The 20,501-nt window shown below is 40.8% G+C and overlaps 2 protein-coding genes across 3 annotated transcripts in view; one reads left to right on the forward strand and one right to left on the reverse strand.

Moving 5' to 3' along the window:
* Window positions 1–1,439, forward strand: part of nr1i2 (nuclear receptor subfamily 1, group I, member 2) — a 14,534-nt gene extending 13,095 nt beyond the window's left edge. The window contains exons 7-9 of the mRNA XM_015051945.1: window positions 351–467; window positions 615–720; window positions 789–1,439. Of these exons, the coding sequence (XP_014907431.1) occupies window positions 351–467; window positions 615–720; window positions 789–945 (380 nt within the window). The 3' untranslated portion in view covers window positions 946–1,439. The remainder of the gene's footprint in view (window positions 1–350; window positions 468–614; window positions 721–788) is intronic.
* Window positions 1,440–6,894: 5,455 nt separating this feature from the next.
* The window catches only part of gsk3ba (glycogen synthase kinase 3 beta, genome duplicate a), a 34,864-nt gene continuing 21,257 nt past the window's right edge, over window positions 6,895–20,501 (reverse strand). Inside the window, exons 4-11 of one of the 2 annotated variants that reach the window (XM_015051946.1) lie at window positions 15,676–15,786; window positions 14,507–14,637; window positions 12,372–12,478; window positions 12,132–12,229; window positions 11,916–12,023; window positions 8,433–8,619; window positions 8,126–8,224; window positions 6,895–7,321 (exon numbers count right to left, since the gene is read on the reverse strand). In XM_015051946.1, the coding sequence (XP_014907432.1) occupies window positions 7,251–7,321; window positions 8,126–8,224; window positions 8,433–8,619; window positions 11,916–12,023; window positions 12,132–12,229; window positions 12,372–12,478; window positions 14,507–14,637; window positions 15,676–15,786 (912 nt within the window). In that variant the 3' untranslated portion in view covers window positions 6,895–7,250. The remainder of the gene's footprint in view (window positions 7,322–8,125; window positions 8,225–8,432; window positions 8,620–11,915; window positions 12,024–12,131; window positions 12,230–12,371; window positions 12,479–14,506; window positions 14,638–15,675; window positions 15,787–20,501) is intronic. The other variant, XM_015051947.1, reaches the window with a different exon arrangement.

Here is a 20,501-nt window from a genome sequence, read left to right on the forward strand (position 1 = left end):
AAAAAAAATTTTTAAAAAAAAAAGTTTTCCAAAAAGGGTTTATGAAAAAAAAAAAAAAAAAAAAAATTTTTAAAAAAAAAAGTTTTCCAAAAAGGGTTTAAAAAAAAAAAAAAAAAAAAAAAAAAAGAATTTTAAAATGCTTGAATTACTTTCTAGGGAATGTCTATTGTTTATTGTTCCTAAAGGTTTTTTAAAACCACGTCATTTTATACATCCTTTACAAGGCAATTATTATTTTGTTTTTGCTCGATTATAATTCCATGTTTTCATGCAGTTCAGGTTGAATGTGTGCCACCTCGTCGCATCTCGTTGCCGTTCGTTGACCTGTTTTTTTCCTCACGTTCTCCCAGGGGGTTTCCAGCCGCTCCTGCTTGAGCCCCTCTTCAAATTTCACCACAATCTGCGCAAACTGGACCTGCAGGAGGAGGAGTACGCCCTCATCCAGGCCATATCGCTGTTTTCGCCAGGTAGCGGCAGAACCTCTGCTCCAATCAATCATTAATGAGCCCTGTAAATATTTAAACCTTACAAACTGCCTACGCTTGCAGCCGCACAGATGAACGTGAAAATATTTGCATATATTTAGATTTTTCCATTAAAATTCAATCCACCAGATCGTCCCGGAGTGCAGCATCACGCCGCCATCGATAGAGTTCAAGAAAACCTGGCGGAAACTCTGAAAGCCTGGATCGACTGCAAGAAAAAAGGCCCAAAGAAACAGTGAGTGAAAACCCACGGTTAAACATTTTATCTGTCGAACCTCTTCACATATTTGCAAACCTTTCCAGCCTGCTGTATCCCAAAATGATCGCCTACCTCACGGAGATGAGAACGATGACGGAGGAGTACAGCAAGCAGATTCTGCAGATCCAGGACGTGCAGCCCGACACCATCTCTCCGCTCATCATGGAGGTGGTCAGTAAAAACCCCTGCAACAACGTCTGAGGCCCGACACTGGCCACTTCCAGCATTCGGCTCTTATTTAGCCTTTTGGGGGGGGGGAACTGAAGGTGCCCTTTGATTCGCTGCTATGTGAGGCACACAGGAAACGTGATGAAGCCATCTGCTTTTTGCACAATTTCAAAGCATTCGCTGGGCAGAAGCGAGCTTTACAGACTCACCGATCTGCTGGTTTCAGGTGCTTTTGTTGTGGCATTTTTGAGACGAAACGAGTTTTGATGTTTACGATGATTTTCACTGCACTCAGAATGGAGACTGCTCAGGACGCAAATGGAAACCGTCTTCTGGAAACATTTATACCGTCTCGCTTGTTACCTCAGGTTGTGTTCCGTTTTGTGTTTGTTGTGCTCTGTAAGACAGAAGTTTAACACTTATTGTAAATAGAACTGAACAGTAAAGTTGCTGTTTGAAATCTGTTATTATGTAGCCTGATTAAGATGTGTTAATTTATATTACGGTTCATAAACCCCTCAAAAGTCAGGCTGTCTGGTGATATCGAATCAATCTGAAGAATCTTTTTCACATGAAAAAAACAAAAAAAAAAACACAAGTAGCTTTCTGTGCTTTTTTTATTTTTCAGGACATTGATTAAGCCACAATGAAGATGTCATTTAAAGGTTAATGAATGAATCATAGAGAAGTAATAATCAGGGCATAAATGAAACTAATTATTAATCAGATTAATTAGATTTGTTGACTAATTAAATTGGGCAAAGAAAGCCACAAGCAAAAATGCCACACTGCTTCTACTCTACGCGTTGATGAAAAGGACAGACGTTGGATAGAGAGCTTTCAAAATATTATCTAAACTGATTAAAGAGTTAAAGTTCATCATGGGTTTATCTGACTTTGAGTTCTGATGTCCGACTTTCACGTAAGAGGGAAAATTAAAAGGAAGACCAAATTCCAAGTCTTTGAACTACCAGGATCTGTGACCTTTCATGACATGACCTCCAGTAAAGGAAAGAACCAGATCTTCTGCTGTGACTTAAAGTTGCGCCGTTACAGATGCAGGTTGGATCTCGTGTTGTTTTCACACCTCTTTAAACTCCGAAACTGCAAGACGTTTGATTCTGGATGTCATGGTACTTTGAACTGAGTGGGATTCAAAATCAAAATGCTCTTACAGGAAGTGGCGGCTCAACGATTCCTAAACGGAAGAAAGAATGGACACTTGTTCAGCTTTACACGATAGACAAACATAAACTAGATTAAGACGCAAACTCAAACATTTAATGTAACCAAATCTCACAGACTGATCAGGCTTTATGTGCTCCAGGGTTCAGACTGTCTGAACACAGCCCAGCTCAGGAGCACACTTCTGGGTACGGAGGGATCAGGAGGTGCTGGTCAGCCAATCACAGGCAGAATTTGGCTTACAAAGGCAGCACATTCTCCTTTAAAATACAGAACAAAACATCCAGGCACAGATTGAGTCTCAGCAACATCAACAAACTGTCATTTCAGACATTGTCTCATGAATTAGGCTTTGTGCTCTTAACAAAAAATATCTGCAACAATAAATACATTAAGCTTGATTATAAATTTTGATTGAACTAGAATTGTTTTTGAATGATTAATTTCTAATCTTGTGAGGTTTTAAATAACTTCTCGTTCATAAGGTTTATTCAGTTCTGAAACTCGGCTTGGAAGAATCGGGCTTATAAACGGTAATCAGAAACAGCCACACTTACAGGACAATAGAGCTCACTGACGTGATCATTAACGAGGTCATGGAGGTCACATTAGTCTGTGACATCAGTGGTCATCTCTATTGCCCTATCACTGTTGTTGTTTCTAAGCTCGACACTTCCAATCCAGGTTTCTGAATCCTTTTGGCTGAAAGATGAAACAACAAGAAGTCCAGCTGTCTTTACCTAAAGCTCAGAAGATTAACATGTCCCAGGTGACTGAGGATTTAAGCTGTTTTAGTAAAATCTAAATCAGAAAATAAGCAATTTAAAACTCACAAAATCTTTGGGTCTTTTACATTCACCAAGCTCCACTTTTTAACTAAAGCAGTTGGTCCCCTAAAATGGAAAACTCTTCTTTTAATTCACTCAGTTATCCCACATCAATTAACACTTAATTCAGTAAAGCACCCATGCAGAAAACAAAATCTAACTGCATGTTCTAAATGAGGGGGAAATGTGGCGCCACCTGGTGGCTAACTGGGGATGAAGAACCACAGCCGAATTCTACGAACCCCACCTGAAAGCGCCGGTGTCTATTTTAATAGTTTATACAAAGCAAAATTGACTTTTTTTTTTTTAACCTTTATATAGTGTTGTGTTATTCCCTCATCAAAAACATAGAAAGTGTTGCTTTCATGCAACCTTTGCAGAAGTTGTCATGTAAGAAATGTTTCATGCAAGAAACATCTCAGTGCCAAGGAAGGTAAACGCAGCTCCTGCTTTGCAAACCTAAGCCAATAGTTTGTCAAGTTGCATTCGTCTCGGCATTTCAGCTGCCCAAGCCACATTTTCTTTCAGATATTTTGTCTCCTACTAAAAAATATGCTAATTTGTCTGCAAAATTTAATTGAATAGGCAGGAGTCTGCTGTAAGAATATTGATTTATGCTGAGAAATATGGAATTAAATATTAATATTGCAATTTTCATGTCCAAATTATTTTAATACAGCTTTATTTAACCCTCCAGCGGACATAGTTTAAAGCTTCCATCAGACCATCAGTTCCTAAAGCCACGAAAAAACTTGTAAAAGCACACGTGGAGTCAATGTGACCCCGCCAAAGTAAAAAAAAAAACTCATGGGATCCAAATGACCTCCATCTCTTTTTTCCTTAACCAGTGGGCAGGTTCAGGTATTAAAGTACTAAGAGGACAGTTCAGAAAAAATACTTTTTAAATTCAGGGATATTCAACACAACCAAAACGGTTTGATTAAAAGCAAAATGGCACAAAATGTCACAGGGATTTCTTCAGAGTTGAGGAACATTTATACAAAACCACTTATTTTCTCCATGTATTGATTGAGTTTTCCTGTGCCTTGGCGTAAAGCTGTGGAATTTGTTCATGCCTTCTCCTGGCTGATGCCTTTGCAAACCTACTTCAAATTGACTTAAGCTTACTTACTAGTTAATTATACTTAAGATATCTGAGGACAATTTAAATCAATGACTAAGTGAGTCCATTAACTCTATCAAAAGGTTCTTGAATTAAGCATCAGATTTTTTTGTTGTTTCAGTTGATTTGTTCATGTCATGTCAGGCTTTAAAGGTTCCAGTTTGAAGCTTTCCGATCAGGTCGACTGTAGGTGGCAGCAAACCTTGAATTAGGAATATAACTTCTTTAGACTCAGAGAGATTAAATTTATTTTTGTACGTAAATTATTGTCCTCTTCTGTTTCACATTAGTAGATATTTTTTTCCCACACAAATACAGCAACGGTTGTAGCCATACTTTCTGGAAGGGTTCTCACGCAGCTGCCTTAAATGAGCCCTTTTATTGTAAAATAATCCAGATTGTCCTGTTCATTTTACTGGTTGTGCCAGATATACACAGCTAGCACTAAAAGGAAAACCAGGCAGACAAATTCCTTGATCATTTCCAGGCTATCCTACTCTTTATTTGTTGCAAATTACAGTACCAGGGAACTATTCCTCGGAGCACGCAGAGGGAATATTTACAGAGGCGCAACATTTAGCATACCTTCACAGAAACGAAAGGAAAAAAAAAAATCAAAACAAAAAAATTTTCAGTCACAAACAGAGGCATTCAAGTAGTAGTACTGTTATACAGGATGTATTTGTTGTATTTTTTTCTTTTACTTTGTTTCTGTCTCTTTAACCCCAGTTAGCATATGGCCAGTATAAATGCTAGTATGACTTATACTAGTAGATATACTTGTTTTTTTTTCTGTTTTTGGTAACCGTTTTGTTTTTATTGAACTGGGTGTTAAGGGTTGGGGTACAGTGGTCAAACCTTCTGGTGGAGGGAAGCAACACGTTCATGAATGCAAAATTACAGCAAGCAGGAGACGTGGGAGATAGGCTACATGACTCGACCCCCCCTTAGGTGCTACTGAGTCCTACCCCAACCCTCCCTGTCTACGTTTCAAGATATGCAGCCCAGAGACGACAGAAACATCCAGACAGAGGGGAGGAGAAAAAGAACAGAGAGTTATTGCCTCTGAGGATGGCTCATCACAACTACGTCAACGTTCGGCTTTGGTAACAGAACCAACACTGTGAGCGATACTGAATCTCTACTGTAGTCTATATTTACAGTAAGCGAGGCCTCCTGCTGCCTCATCGGTCCACGTGCGTGCCCGTGATAAAACATCTATCAAAATAAACACCTGTCTATATCGTATCTTCAGCTGTGGGGTGGAGGTGATGTGGGGGGTTGGGGGGGATCCTTACAATTAATGTCTGTATAATCCAAAACGTGTGCGATGAAGGACGGGGGCGAGGAGGAGGTGGAGGCTCATGTGGCGGGACGCAGTTCGACAGCACCGAGGGGGGGAGTCACGACATCGAGGGACGGGGGTAATGGAGGAGACAAGGCGAAGGTGTATGAAAGCAAAGGCACTCCAAACTATAGTTACACTATACATGACTAGTTCTTGTTACAATAATACAGCTGTCATCTACTGTACTGTACAGGTAAAATTGAACATATGGCTGGATAAAGCTGATCATCGTCATCTAACAATATCCATAAACAATATCAGTTCAGCCCTGATTCTTTTTTTTTTTCTTCTTTTCTTTCCCAACTCTTTGTTTTCGCTCATAAACAGTACATGGGTCAGCATATATACATACCTTAAACACAACATGGGAAGAAAAAAAAGAATAATCGTAACATAAAAAACAAGATACAAGACGTACAAGTCAGAATTTTGGTGAGGAGCATTTATACTGTATATACAAATTGTTTTTTTTTTTTTGTTTTTTTTTTAATGTAGTGAGTGTTCTTGGTAAATAAACACATCTGGACTGTACCGAGCAGCTCTCTATGCACTATGCTGCGAGGACAAAGGGTGGTTAACACTTTAAGGAGCGCGCTCGCTGGGAAACAAACAAAACAAACAAACAAACAAAAAAAACCAAAAAAAAAAAAAAACCTGTGATCATCTGGAAGAGAGAGGCGGATGCTGACAGGAGAACCGGTTCGTCGAGACGTTGCACCGTCGCACCGTTACGGAGTCCAAGGCAAAAAGGAATAAAGCAGGCGCTCTAAATCCACCTACAGCCTTTAATACACGCAACACAGGAGAGGAGCGAAGCTGCTGCTGGACTCCAACGCTTCCAGCAAGAACAGGAGCAACAAACAAAACATCAACTCATCCAGATTTGTCTTTAGGCAGCGGCAAATATTGCCGCTACGCTGCCAGATATGAGCTCACCATAAATGATTTCTGAACCATTGTAGTTATTATACATTTATCTATATATACTTTTTATACAGAAAGAAAAGTATTATATAAACTGTGTGTATGCTCGTTTTGCACTGTATGTATATATTATACAAGCACACAGGAAGCAGATACACATCACATCCGTCGTCGCACACCTCTCCCTCCCCTCCACCAAAACGCTGCCCAGGAGTAGAGAAAAAAAAAAAAGAATTAAAATAAAAAGATGAGTAAAACAGGCTGCTAGAATTAAAAACCCCAGGCGAAAGAAATAAACCACCCGATCTGCAGAGCTTCTTCCGGCGGACGTCATCATGCATCAACGTGTGCGAGAGGATGAGCGTGTGTCTGAGTGTGTGTAATACGCGTGCATGAGCCTCATGCCTTGTCTGCGGAGGTGAAAGGTCGTGGCAGGCCCCCCCTCTCCGGTTGGTCCTTCTGTACTTGGGTCATGCACTACAGGAGGAACCAGAGGAGGAGGGGGTGGATGCAGAGATGTGGTACGATAACGAGGGAGGGGCAGTCAGGAGGCGACGAGGGGCAGCAAAGGACTTTTTTTTTTTTTTTTTTTACAGATTGTCCTCTTACAAATGTTAGGAGGTTACCATCGAGTATACATGTTTAGTATACTTGTAGTCGGCAACGCTTCTGCCCCTATGATTCCCTGTCGAAGGGAGCACAGGAGGGGTGGAGGACAGTTCAGACAGCTGGGGGTCAGAGGTGGAGGTCAGGGTGGCTGGGTTCGTGTGGTCGTGTCGCCGCTGAGCCCCGGGCCGCTGCAGCATCGCCGCGCCGCCGCCAGGAGCAGAGCTGATCGCAGCTCACCCCTGGCCAGGGGGGGCGCAATGGAGAGGGGGTTGTGGGCCGGGGGCTGAGACCAGGGCGTGGGGGGCGAGTGGGGTCTGCAGGCTCAAGAGGTGGAGTTGGAGGCTGAGGCGGAGGCGGTGGTGGTGTTGGGACCTCGCTCCGTGCTGCTGCCATCTGTGGGCAGGAAGAAGGTCGGTGAATGTTAGCTGAGAGAAACTGATTAAAAGAAAGAAGAAAAAAACTGTAGAAATGTTAGTTCTGTTTTTTTCTATGTTTAAATGCTTCTTAGAAATAAAACGTATTGTTTTGAAACACCTGTCAAAGCTCAACATGTAACTCTGCTGCCGACTACTGCTTGGCGTCTCCTTATACTGATCACACACTACTGTGGGACGCCGTCCCATTCTTTATCTGTTAGTTTTTGCAACTTGGGTCAGAATGGTTGTGTTGAACTGCACAGGTAGATCCTGTCCCACAGCATGATACTTCCTCCACCACAAGCTTCTGGGAGTTGGCAGAGAGGATTTGGAAATTTTCCTCACTAATGTGAGGAAAATGAATAAATTGAAATAGAAAAGCTTTCCAACATTACCAAGAAGGATCATTACAACAACTACAAAGTAGCTGACAAACACTAACCTAATGCTCTAATTGACTTTTTAATTAAACATTTTCTACTTATAATTAATCTATCAAAGTGTAGCCTCTGCTCACTATAGCCTCGTTTAGCCATAGTATAATAACGTTAAAACAATAAGTAAGGCAGAGACTGACCAGTGTGATTATAGCATGTGAAAATTATAACTAATAATCATGAGTTCTGGAGTCATCAATTGTCAACCACAGTCTGAAATCTACCTAACCTTACAGGTGCATTTTAATAAATCATTGAAATTTTTATTTCAGTAATTCACTAGAGAATTAGCTTGTAAGTTGCTAATGGTGAGGAAAGTCTGCTGAAAGAAGTGCGGCTCTGACCTGTGGTGGCAGACGCGTTGGTTGGTGTCGAGGCGACAGCCTGGTTGCGGGCGTGGGCAGGGATGAGTATGGAGGCCAGAGAGGGATTACTAGACAGCTCTGAAAGATAATGAACAGAAGTTATCAGGTCATGCTGCTGCACAGCTTCACTAAACCCTGGAGAGACACTCAGATCTGTCAAAAATGAACATTTCCATGAGCAGTGCGCACGGAAGCACGGGATTAACCGGAGGAAAAGCTGAACGCGGAAGAATCAGGAAATAGGAAAACTTCCAGAGAGAGGAGGCGGGGAGTGTCTGGAGCGTACCCTGGGTGGTGAAGTTGAAGAGCGAGGGCTTCTCTCTGCCGTTGGGCAGCTTGATGTTGGGGTCACGCAGCTCATCAAAGAAGGAGTGAGCGCAGGCCTCCAGAGGGGTGAGGCGCGCCGTGGGCGTGTACTCCAGCAGGCGAGAGCAGAGGGCGATGGCCTCCGGAGGGGTGCGAGGCCGGAAGACCTGGACAGCAGTCAGAGACAGCATCAACGTGTTAAGACTGGTCGTTATCGCCGTGGAGGCAGACGTCTGGACAGCTAAGGTACAACCAGGGGAAACAATTTAAACGTTTCTGTGAGCTGGCACTTTGAGGGCAGCTGCAGAGAACGACCCCAACATGGGTCCCACACGTCCATGGAGGAATTTATATTATTCTACAATCAATTTCTCAGCGATGAACCTGGAAACATCAGAAACTGGAATTAAGAAAGGAAAGAAGGAAGGAAGGAGACAAGGAAGGAAAGAAAGAAACGGAAGGAAGTGAGGATTGAAAGACAAGGAAAGAAAGGAAGAGGGGAAGGAAAGCAAGGATAGCAGGAACTAAAGACAGAAGGACATAAGGAAAGAAAGGGCAGATATATATATATATATATATATATATATATATATATATATATATATTTCCATTCTCTTATTTTCTTTTTCCTTTATTATCCAGGCTTGGGAAAACACTAAAAACGCATTCATTCTGTTTTTCCAGACTGCGTAGGATCCCTGCAGAACAGAAAGGCCAGCGGCTGCCTGTTGATTGGAGGCTAAATTTATAAAGTAAGAGCTTTGTGTGAGGAATGGAGATAATGTCCACCCACTCCTTACAGCCTCATATTTACTGTCTGTGTCTCACTGTACAAGATAAAAGTAAAGAGTCGATCCTTAACCACAACCTGCAGAAATACTGATAGAAACCAGCTGTGTGAAAAGGGTTGCTGATCCAACTTTGCTCACAAAACCATTTTCTTCCCCAACCTGATAGTAATGGTTGTTAATAATAATAATAATAATAATAATAATTATGATAATAATAATAACCACAATAATAAGAAGTTTCAGTTTTAGCTTAATGAGTGTTTTCTTGTCCTGCTGTTCAAATGGTTTTTCATAAAAAATTATCACAGAATCACATTTTTCAGTTAACATGAAATGCTGCACAGTGCATACAGTCCTGAATAATCCCTCATTTCTTTACATTTTGGGCTCAGGGTTTTTAATCAGGTTTGCTTGGCATCTTTAAAAGTCGTCTACCTGAATATCAGACACAATTTCAGCTCATTGTTATCCAAATACTTGCACCTGACCATTTTCAGAAACAATTGATTTCAAGTTTAATAAGCTTCCCGACTTTGACACGTCAGTTTCTCGCAGATTTAATGCACACGTTTCTTTTTAAGGTCCCAAACTGATCCAGGCTCAACATTTCACATTTTATTCATTAAAATAAAACTACCCCTCTGGGTCAAAGCCAAGCTTTTATTAGCTTAGTCTTAATCTCTGGATAGCGGGTTCTTCAATGAAACGCACTTAAAAAAAAAAAAACAGTCATCACTTATAATTTAACAAATAAAGTTCACACTCTTACCTTTCTATTTACATTTACTTTACATTTACTTAGCTCATGTCAGCTCAACATTTCCTGTTTTGTAGTAAACATTTCTTTAGGAAATGTGACGTTATTATGGCTATAATCTTCTATCTAAATGTCTCCATTCAGAGTAGTTGTTAAATTCAACATAGTTACTGATCTTTATTCTACATTTTTTATCATTTTGTCTTACATAATGATGACTTTATGTAAATTAAAATGGGAACCAGCAAATAATTTAAAGATGTGTTATGTATACTAAATGTCAGCCTTAAAAATCTGTGATATTTACCAAAGAGCCTTTTTATTTACATGGTATGCTACATTTATGCAATGTTTTACATGTTTGTTTTTTTTCTTCACACATTTATTATACATATGTGGCAATAGAGTAAAACTTGGGGTTTGTACATTTTATATATAAGCAATGTGTAAATCACTCTGCTCCATTCTTTGTTCTTTCAATTCAGATTCATTTTTTGGGAAATGGAACGGGGAAAATAACCTAGAAACTAAAATATTTTCTGATACTTTCTTTTTTCTTAGTATTTCTCCAGGACAAAACACCAAACTTTTCCAGATTTTCAAATACTGAAGCAGTATTCAGTCTGAACAATATCTGAAAGCCATTAAACAGTCTTCAAGAACAAGATCTGATGGAGGAACCCAGAGATCCATCATCATTTCGCTGAACATCGACTATGTAAGAGTAAATACTATTCTACGTTTGTCAAATTGATCTACTTGATCTTCGCTATAGATTGGTCAAAAAGGTGTCGTGTGTCTTGAAAAACAAAAATCATTTCCATGAAAATGGTCAGGATCTGTTCTGAAACGAGAGAAAAATCAGCAAAGCTCCTCAGAAAAACTTAAAGACTTTTAGAAAGTCTGAAGAAAGATCTGTAACATTTAAAAGACATTTAAAAGACAGCTTATCTCACTGGATCTAACACACCAAGGCATTAGGGATGATTCAAGTCTGTTTGCATAATACACTCAGCTAAATGCTGTACTTATGTTACCAAACACAGGCAAAGGTGAGCAAGACAACAACAGAGCAGGCTTAATATAAAAACACTAATATTCACGGGCCACTTCATTAGGTACATCTGTTTAATCGCTTTCTAACACAAACAGCAATTTACTCAGTCACATGGCAGAATCTCAGAACATTTTAGAAATCCAAGCGCAGAAGACTTTTGTTCAAAGGGATTTGGGTGACTTTGAATGTGCCATGCTTGTTTGTGTGGATATTTGATCTGCTGGGATTTTCACACGCAAACTTTTATGGTTTGTAGAGAAGGGTTTTTTTTTTTTTTTTTTTTTTTTTTTTAAATAGCCAATTAAAAAATTACTAAATCACTTGTTACAAGCAGATGAGCTACAGCAGCAGGGGACAAATACCTGCTGCTCCAGAAATTGGAGTGAACCACAGGAAAGTATGGATGATGGTGTGATTGATATTTCCTTGAGTACTTTAGTACTAAACAAGCACCTACACCAGGTTAATGTTCCATGATATAAACCTCGTAGTCACCCGTTGCACTGTTGTTGTAACAGAAGATTTGCATGATGAACGTGCAGAAGAGAAATCTGCACCGAAGGGAAAAGGAGGGATCCAGAACTAGCCAGGTGTACCTTATAAAGTGGCCAGTAGATTAACATGTCACAGTCTTATGCATGATGATGTTCAACATGCAATGACAAAAAAACGAAACACAAGAGCAGTAAACTAAAACCTACATTTAAAAAAAATGAGTTTAGTGAATGCGAGCAGCTAACAGAGGAGCTCTTAAATCAGCATGCGGCTCCGGTGGACGGATGTTAGATGATGGGATGGCAGAACAAAAGCGGTGGGATGTGGCAGCAGAAGAACGTAGAAGTAAAAGTGCTGCTGTACCTGCTGACTCACCTTAGTCCAAGGGTGGGCCTTGATCTGGGGGAATTTGAACTCAGTGTAGTTGGGGTTCATCTCGCGGATCTGTTCTCGAGTTGGAGTACCGAGAACCTGAAAAGAAACAGCGGAGCGTTGTTAACCTCAACAGCCTTTTAGTCCTGGAATCCAAGTCCCGCTCGCTCAAGCAGAGTGAGCTCAGCGCGGCCGGCTGATTCTCACCTTAATAATTTCCACAAGCTGATCCACCCCACTGTCCCCAGGGAAGATTGGCTGTCCTAACAGCAGCTCTGCCAGGACGCAGCCAGCTGACCACACATCTGCAGGCGTTAGAGGGAGAGTCAAGGAGGGGTCAATAATAAGAAAAACAGGTCAGACACCACAACACACACACACACACACACACACACACACACACAGCCAGATCCCTAAGACTGGCTGGGTCAGCTGGGGTGGGCGTACCTATGCTGGAGGTGTAGTCAGTGGCACCAAAGATGAGCTCGGGGGCCCGGTAGTAGCGAGAGCAGATGTAGGACACGTTGGGCTCTCCACGGACCAGCTGCTTCGCGCTGCACACACAATAAAAGCACATCGTGGTCAGAATCACCACCCACTTCTGCCAAAAAGAGAGGAACATGAAACCAGTGTGATCAGAGTGTATTTATAGGCACAGGGGCTAAACTGGGATTTGATGTGTGAAGGGGGGGGGGGCTGTGAGATTTTTTTGCAAAGGGAGCAGAGCCCTCAGCAGACATGACGAAATAAGTGAAACAAGCCGACACATCCGTTCCCTAAAGACAGAATGATAATCCTAGGTTCTTGATGCCCAGATCTTTAACGTAGAAAGAAAAAAAAAAAAAAAAAAAACTCTTAAATGTTTCAAGATCTAAACTCAAAATCAGATTAATAAGTTGATTTTCTGGTCATTTGTGAGGTTTTCCGAGCCATTCAGACTTTCTGGTGTCCAAGTGAAAATGAGCTTAAAGGTATACTGATGGCTGTGGTTTTATCCTAAAGAGGAGAATTATGACCAGTATAGGAACCGCAGACCATCACACTACCACCATGATGTAACCAGAATGTTCTCTGGTTAGTTTCACACCAGATGTAAAAAGGTCCACTTCTGCCTTGTAACTATATTTCTAAAACGAATTGGAGCTTTAAAAAAAGAAAAAGAAAAAAAAGTTTCTTTAGTGTTGTTTGGGTCAGCAAGGGTTTCACCACAGATGACATTTTTGCTCTCTCTCTCTATTTCTAGTTAAATCATGAACATTAATTTTAATAGATAAATTAGGCCTGCAGTGATTTCTTCAGAGGCCTCCTCCTGGACAAATCACAAATTTGCTCTTGAAGTAATTTCGGTGAGAAAGTTGCCCACCGTTTCATATTTTCTCCACATGATAATAAAGGCTCTTACTGCGGATTTGATGGCATCCAAAAGCTTCAGAAACAACATTTTAACACATTTCAGACTGACGGATGTGGGTCTCTTTGTTTCTGTTCTTAATTTGTTTAGACCAGGACATGAAGGTTTACATTTTTGAGATGTTTAAATATGCTTCATGTTATCAGATGGGTTTTCTGTAAGTGATTTCTTTAAGTGACTTCATAATTGATGATTAATTGCATTTAATTAGTGGGTCAACAAGGCGACTATTCACACTGGGAATCCTTTTTTGTTTTTTTTTATCATTTGAAAACTGCACTTTATGTGTTCTCTGGTTAACGTTCTCGTAGTAATTTGATGATCTGAAACATTTAATCAAGATATTGCTTGGAGAAATTGAGACGTTTGTATTATGGAAACTGTAGAGGAAACAACTAGTTTCCATACTCTACTTTGTTTTTAACATACTTATTCAGATGTGGAATAAAGACCCCCCACCTCTCCAGTCACACCACTTAGCTTGACAGCTAAATTGTAACTAATGTGTTTTTCGTCTAATGACTTTATTACCATTTAGTCAGTAGCTTTTTCTTTTCTTTCCGTCCTCACCCTTTGCGTTTGAACTGGTGCATAGTATCGTTTACATCTTGATTTGTTAAATTTTCACACACAGCACTTTGGTGCAGCTTGTGCATGTTAACAAAATGCTTTTTAAATTAAATTGACAGTGACAATTCAATCAGCCCAACAGAGCTGCGCTCAGTATGTACTTACACAGAGCAAGTCGGCACTGTGTGCTCAGCTGAGTGACAACAGCATTGTTGATTAGAGCAGCGTGCTGCACCCATCGACCCCCCACTTCATACATAAATGCCAATATGGCTCCGTGACTGCCTCCGTTGCCGACTCAGTGGCACATAACAGGCAGATCAATTTAAACCTTCTCACTGCCTCTGTAGTTTAACAAATGAGGCAGATGTGCGGCAATCAAGTCTAGCCTGAAAGTATTGTTAAAAGATATTTGTTGACACATTAGCAACATTGAAGCGCTGCTTACTTTTGGGTTGAGACAACAGATTGGGTTTCCTTGGTTAACTCTGTATCTTTGTTTTTTTTTCCCTACAGCGTAGTCTACTCTGTTTCAGACCTGTTAATTCAGTGGACGCGCCGATTAACCTGCATCCATGTTAACAGCATGACTGCGTCTCACCTGCCAAAGTCGCAGAGCTTGAGGACAGCCGTCTCTGGGTCGAGCAGCAGATTCTGGGGCTTAATGTCCCGATGGCAGATCCCAAACGAATGGATGTAAGCCAGGCTCCTGAACAGCTGGTACATGTACAACTACGCAGAGAAGAAGACAAGCAGACGGGTCACAACTGCAGAACAAGCAGCCACCTGACATTACAAGGTTTATAGCAGGTAAAAAAAAAAAAACACACAGGGATGTTATTTCAGTCCGGTCAAACACAGGACGTTTTATTATCCTGTCACGCTGCCTTTTTTAAAGGAACACTGTTAACTGTGCCTTGCAGAGATAAAACAGGACGAGTTTCATCAATTGCAAAGTTGCAGCTGCAGTCAATGTCAATCAACTAATGTTGAATGAAAGAAGATGTGGACATTTACCAGCTTAAATAGAAAAAAACTGAATAAAAAGTTTTTAAAAAACCATGACAAGATAGATCTATCTTTGCTAATTTTGCTACATGTGATCTTAGCAGTATTTTCTGTTACACAAATAATTTTGAACCAAAGCAGAAGTAAAACGCATAAATGATGGTACACAATACCTACAAACGATTTAAAGGCTTGACTCTAAACAACACAATGTTCCACTTATTTCCTGTATTTTATCTATTTTTGCATGTTTAACCAATGTGTGTTCTTAGGGAAGCATCACTTTGTTTATATCAGGCTAATTAAGAAATCAGCTGGTAACCAGGTCTAGAGAAAAACAAATACGTTTTGATTTTTAGATCACTAGAAAAATACACACAGCTGCACCGCTGTGTCTTATCCAAAGTCAAATGGTGATTCAAGTAAATCACATAATTTTAGGCCAAATCATGTGTTTTATATTTAAAGCCCCTGATCTCAAAGTATCTCTTAAATGGAGTTAAACATTTCTGCAAGACCAAGAGTCATCTTGGCCTTAAACAAAAAACATAATCCACTAAGATTCAAATATGAACATAGCAGTCAAAGAAAATTGATGCTAAGAATAAATGATTATAATAAAATTACCAAATAATAAAGGAAAAAGTCAGAATAAAAATCCAACTCTGGTTTGAGATCTCCCCTTCAGAGTCTCTGAAAACCAACGACGTCTGCCTCTTCCTGCCATAATGGTAATAAAATCCCAGACTCGGTTATATTTACCTTAACATAAACCATGGGCAGCGTCTGTTTGGCTCGGCTGTAGTGTCTGGCCACTCTGTAGACGGTCTCGGGAACGTAGTCCAAAACCAGATTCAAATACACCTCGTCTTTCTGTTGAAGAGAAGAAAAAACAAGGACACTCGAGTTAAAACTCACAATCAGAAAAAACAAACAGACATTAGCGATGTGTATCAATAATATAAAATCATATCCAGGCTCATCTCAGTTGCCTGTTAAATTTTTCAGTGCGTTATCCGTCTCTTTTGCCTTTTACAAGCCGATAAAACAGATTTTCATATCCTATACGAGAATCCCTGCGACAGACTGGCGACCTGTCCAGGATGTACCCCGCCTCTCGCCCGGAACGTTAGCTGGAGATAGGCACCAGCACCCCTCCCGACCCCACTGAGGGACAAGGGTGTTCAGAAAATGGATGGATGGATATACGAGAATCCATTGTATCTTCCTGAGGGACAGAAACCATCCGGGCGTGAGTCACAATGGCCGGAGCTTCACCAGCGGCCACAGGCAGTGACATCATTTCTTTGCTTCCTGGTTAGAATGAAGCAAGTCTTGGAGAGCAGACGGTTCTCCACCCAGTTATTGTCACACTTCCTTTTTCCTCTGAGTGCGACATCAGCTGCTCAAAACCGAGCCATCGGACCATTAATGGAGACTAATAAATAAAAACTACAAATTATGACTCAGAAATGGAACAGTTGGAGACGGGACAGCAGAGGTCTCCATTTTCCTATTTACCGTCTAAATGCTGAAACACTGAAATCATGACTGAAACAATTCCTCTGAGGTCAGAAACGACGTCACATTTCATCCCTTCATAGCTTAAGTGACTCAACTTGACTCGTAACGCTTTTGTGACGATTAAATATTTATTGTGGGTAAGGATCTACATTTCAAGACAAAATATTGCAGAAATTAGCTAAATAAAATATATTACTCATGAACTGAAAACCAATGCAATCTGTGCAGCCCCTGTCCGAGTAATCTGCTTCAGCTGATGCATTTCTGCCACCTTGTGGTAGAAGTATCGCATTACGGCTAGCATGTGAAACCAGACTTTTCATTATCGACGCTTTCAATATTTACAGACAAGAGAGACATACGGACGTAAACATAAGATGATTTTATTTACTGGAATTACACTAGAATAAGTATTTGAAACTTCGGCAATCTCTCATCCCTTATCGAGTGAGGGAATAAATTAAAGTTTGACTTCCTATATTTAGCTCTGTGCTTTAAAGATAACTTTCAGAGACTAATGTTTTAGGTTAGTTGATGGAAAAGTTTTTAACTCGACTGTAAGAGTTAAACCTCGGCTGAGCAGGTGGCATCACACAAATGGATGAGAAGCTGCACCAACCAATATAGTCGCCACCACAGTTATTTTTTTGGGAACGTCATTGCAAAGGTTAAGAAAAGTATTAGCTATCTGTATGTTTGATTACATCCACATATTAATAAATCCCAAATTATTCTATATTTTAAAGTGAATCCTGAAAGCAGCTGATTTTAAAAATAATTAAAATCGTAAATTACACTATTTTAACGACTATTGGGTCAGAAATCAATATCTGAACCAGTTTGACTACCAAGCTGCAAGACATTACGCAGTCAGGTAATCTTAGTAACATGTCAGCTGTCAGAAAATTCATAAGGTAAAAAAAGCTACAGGAAAACAACCTGTAGGAACTTGTAGGGTTCCTACAGAACCCTGATGGATTTGTGGAAAGAAAGATTAATCTACAGAGACGCCAACATGTGATCTACATAGCTCAAAGAAATCTAACACTACTGTCTCTGTACTGGACATATATTTCTCCTCTCTGTGATTTCTACACAGAGCTCTGGGTTAAATAGACAGTAAAGGAAATGAGATGAAGAGCCCAAGAACTCAGAGTCAAGACAACCTGTAGATTAACATTTTCCTGCAATTATGTTCACACTTTGGCAGTCAGCGCTTCCCTTTCCCAGCCACACATGCACGTCTGCAGCCATTCCCTCCATTGATAACATTTGTGACGACTGGGGAGCCTTTTCCACCTCCCGCTAGCGCCATCATTGCTATATTTAGCCTAGCAACAGCAATGACTCACTTCCTGCTTCACTGCAAAGCCACTTCCTTGGCTTCTTCCCAGAGGGATTGCCATGCAAAGCCCTGATTGGCTCCTTGTTAACTCCCAGCTAAATAGCAAGGCATCTGATTTTGGGGAGAAAAATGCCCGCAGTCACCTGAACAACTGGGAAAGCTTGTTTTTTTTCCCATCAATAATAATCTCCAGGTATACTTTACTAACGTTGTGCAGAGCTTATTTCAGCAGGTGTGGTTGTGCTTCATGTCATATGGACACGTTGGATGAATCAGTTCTCAGGAAGCATATGGGAATCCATATGATAAGGAAAATGAGCACAGCAGTACATGTTAATGAGATCAAAAGGACAGGGAGAAGGAAGGACGATGAGTGAGTCTCCACTTTGCCACACACTAATGAAGATGCTTCCAATGTCACACTTTGTGTCTAAGGATAAATCACTAAACATGAGCAGAGGACACAGTTTGCCTCACACTGTCGTTTACTTGCCTAAGTTAATCTTGTGCCAACTCTACTGGCTTGCTAGACCTCGACTAACCAGAGGCGATGCTGCTCATTCGCATTCTGTCTGCCAACATCTGGGTTTCTGGAGTAAGAGCTGAGAAAGAGCTGTGGTCTTCTGAAAGCCACAAACGGATTAATCACATCTACCGTGACATGTAGGAGTAATGTGGTGTGACCGGAGGAAATAAGAACAGTTGCATGGTAGCGAAAGTGGCTCGGGATCTGGCAATCGGAAGGTCGAAAATTTCCCCCGCTGCATATCAAAGTGTCAATATTTACAGTTCAGCTCAAATGAGAGAAGCTTGATAAATTTGGGTTTATAGCCATTTTTACCAACATGCCCAGCCAGAGTTCTGACTTAAATTAAATAAGGAAACAGGGTGAGGCACTAAAGATTAGAGTGATGGTAAGGAAGCCTCCATTCTGGTCAACAAAATCCTAATGAAACATTTTTTTTTTTTACTTTGTTTTTTTATGTTTATCTTACTTGGCTCGATAAATGGAACAAACATTCTGCAGATATATTTTCTAGGTGACAGATGTTCTAACCTGACGTGAAATAAGCCCATTACTACCATGACTCAGTCTCTTTATGACTCAGTATGACTTTAGTCCTTTCAATAAACATAAAACATTGCTCCATCCTTATGAGCTAAACATACTTGCATAGCTGATACTTCTATTTAAAAATGTGCCAGTTCTTCTAAAAAGGCTGACAAAATAAGCTTTTACTAGTTGTGGGAAGGATTAGAACATGCCGACGATCTGCCAAAGCAGCGAGACGGTAAGGGGCACTGAATGTCCAACGCTCTTGCTCAGATTAATCAATTTTACTTTCCTGCTCTTCTTGTCCTTGTGAGGTAGGGATTAAATGGTTACTGGTTTGAGATGTTTGGTCTGATTGTCCTTGAAATGGAGCTTTCAGGTGTTTCTCTTCGGAGACGAGCAGAAGGCAGGGCTATTTCAAACACCAAAAAGCAAGAGTTTAATGTTGAGAATTTTCGTACCAGTACATCCCCATTATCTCACTGGAGTGCCCTTTACCCAAGTGATCGTTGTTGTTTACCTCTTAATGCTGGCATTATAAAAATCTGATCGCTTGTACTTGAAACATGCTGCTAAAAGTATTTTCATTATGCACTTTTGCACATGAGAGAGAGTTGAGATGTGTGATTGTGAGCTGCTCTGCGCTCTCAGCTACACTGCAATGATTAATTTGAGGCAGATAACGTTAAGGGCGACCGTTCCACTCGAATGCCGCATTACAACTTCATATTCTCAGGAGGTAAAAGTCAAGCAACTATTTGCTTACAGCCCACGCTATTTGGAACAGCGGCCTTCATTTTAGATAGTCTTATACAAGAGGTTAAAGGGTAAAAGCTGAAGCACACCATGTGCACCGGGCCTGCCACATGTCAGTAATTGCATAAGACTACCTGTCCACATAATGACAGCTGTGGCAGCTGTAGTTGCGTGTCTGACAGCTGCCTCCCTGAAAGATGCATCCAGTGTGAACTCTCACTCCATGATTCGGGGTCTTCTTATTAAAGACCCTTCAATCCATCAGCCGGTCTGTAACTTTCCATCCATCGTCTAAGCACTGACTTTACCTTTCGCCTCCTTCATGAGCCCTCCCTTCTGTTTCCCTGCTCACTCTAGGCTCTATGGGTGGTAAATCCTCATACCAACAACATGGTGCCAGTCTCCATAATTAGCCAAGTGACACGATGAGAGGGGATAGAAGGGGGAATGGGGGGGGGATAAACGAGCAGGAAAGGCAACACGGTAGAACTGAATGTAAGCAGGAATTTTATGGATGTGATGACAAAATCAATTTGAGATTAAAAAAAAAAAAAGGTCTTTTTAAGTGTTACATGGAGAGCGGCCGTTTGTTTCTGGTAGTCCAACAGTCTCTGGAAATAAATGATTAGCCATGAATTCCCAGAGGTCACTGAGCACATGAGGTAAGAAGAAGCACTGAGGTGGAGTTTAAAGAATAGAGGGGACAGCTTGAGTAAATCTATAATTAACCAACAACCCCTGATCTTACAAAGTTATGCCTCCTCGCCCCATTCCCACCCAACCACCTCAGTCAGCTTTCTTCACACCAAAACTCAACTCAAACCCACGACCCCATAATCCTTTCCTTTAACTTTGGTAGGTGTGCTGCAGAGAGCATTCCGGGTTGCGATGTCATGGGTATAGTCCCCA

Source organism: Poecilia latipinna, unplaced genomic scaffold (assembly GCF_001443285.1).
Source record: "Poecilia latipinna isolate Pla-1442-1.1 unplaced genomic scaffold, P_latipinna-1.0 Scaffold1075, whole genome shotgun sequence".
Lineage (NCBI taxonomy): Eukaryota > Metazoa > Chordata > Actinopteri > Cyprinodontiformes > Poeciliidae > Poecilia > Poecilia latipinna.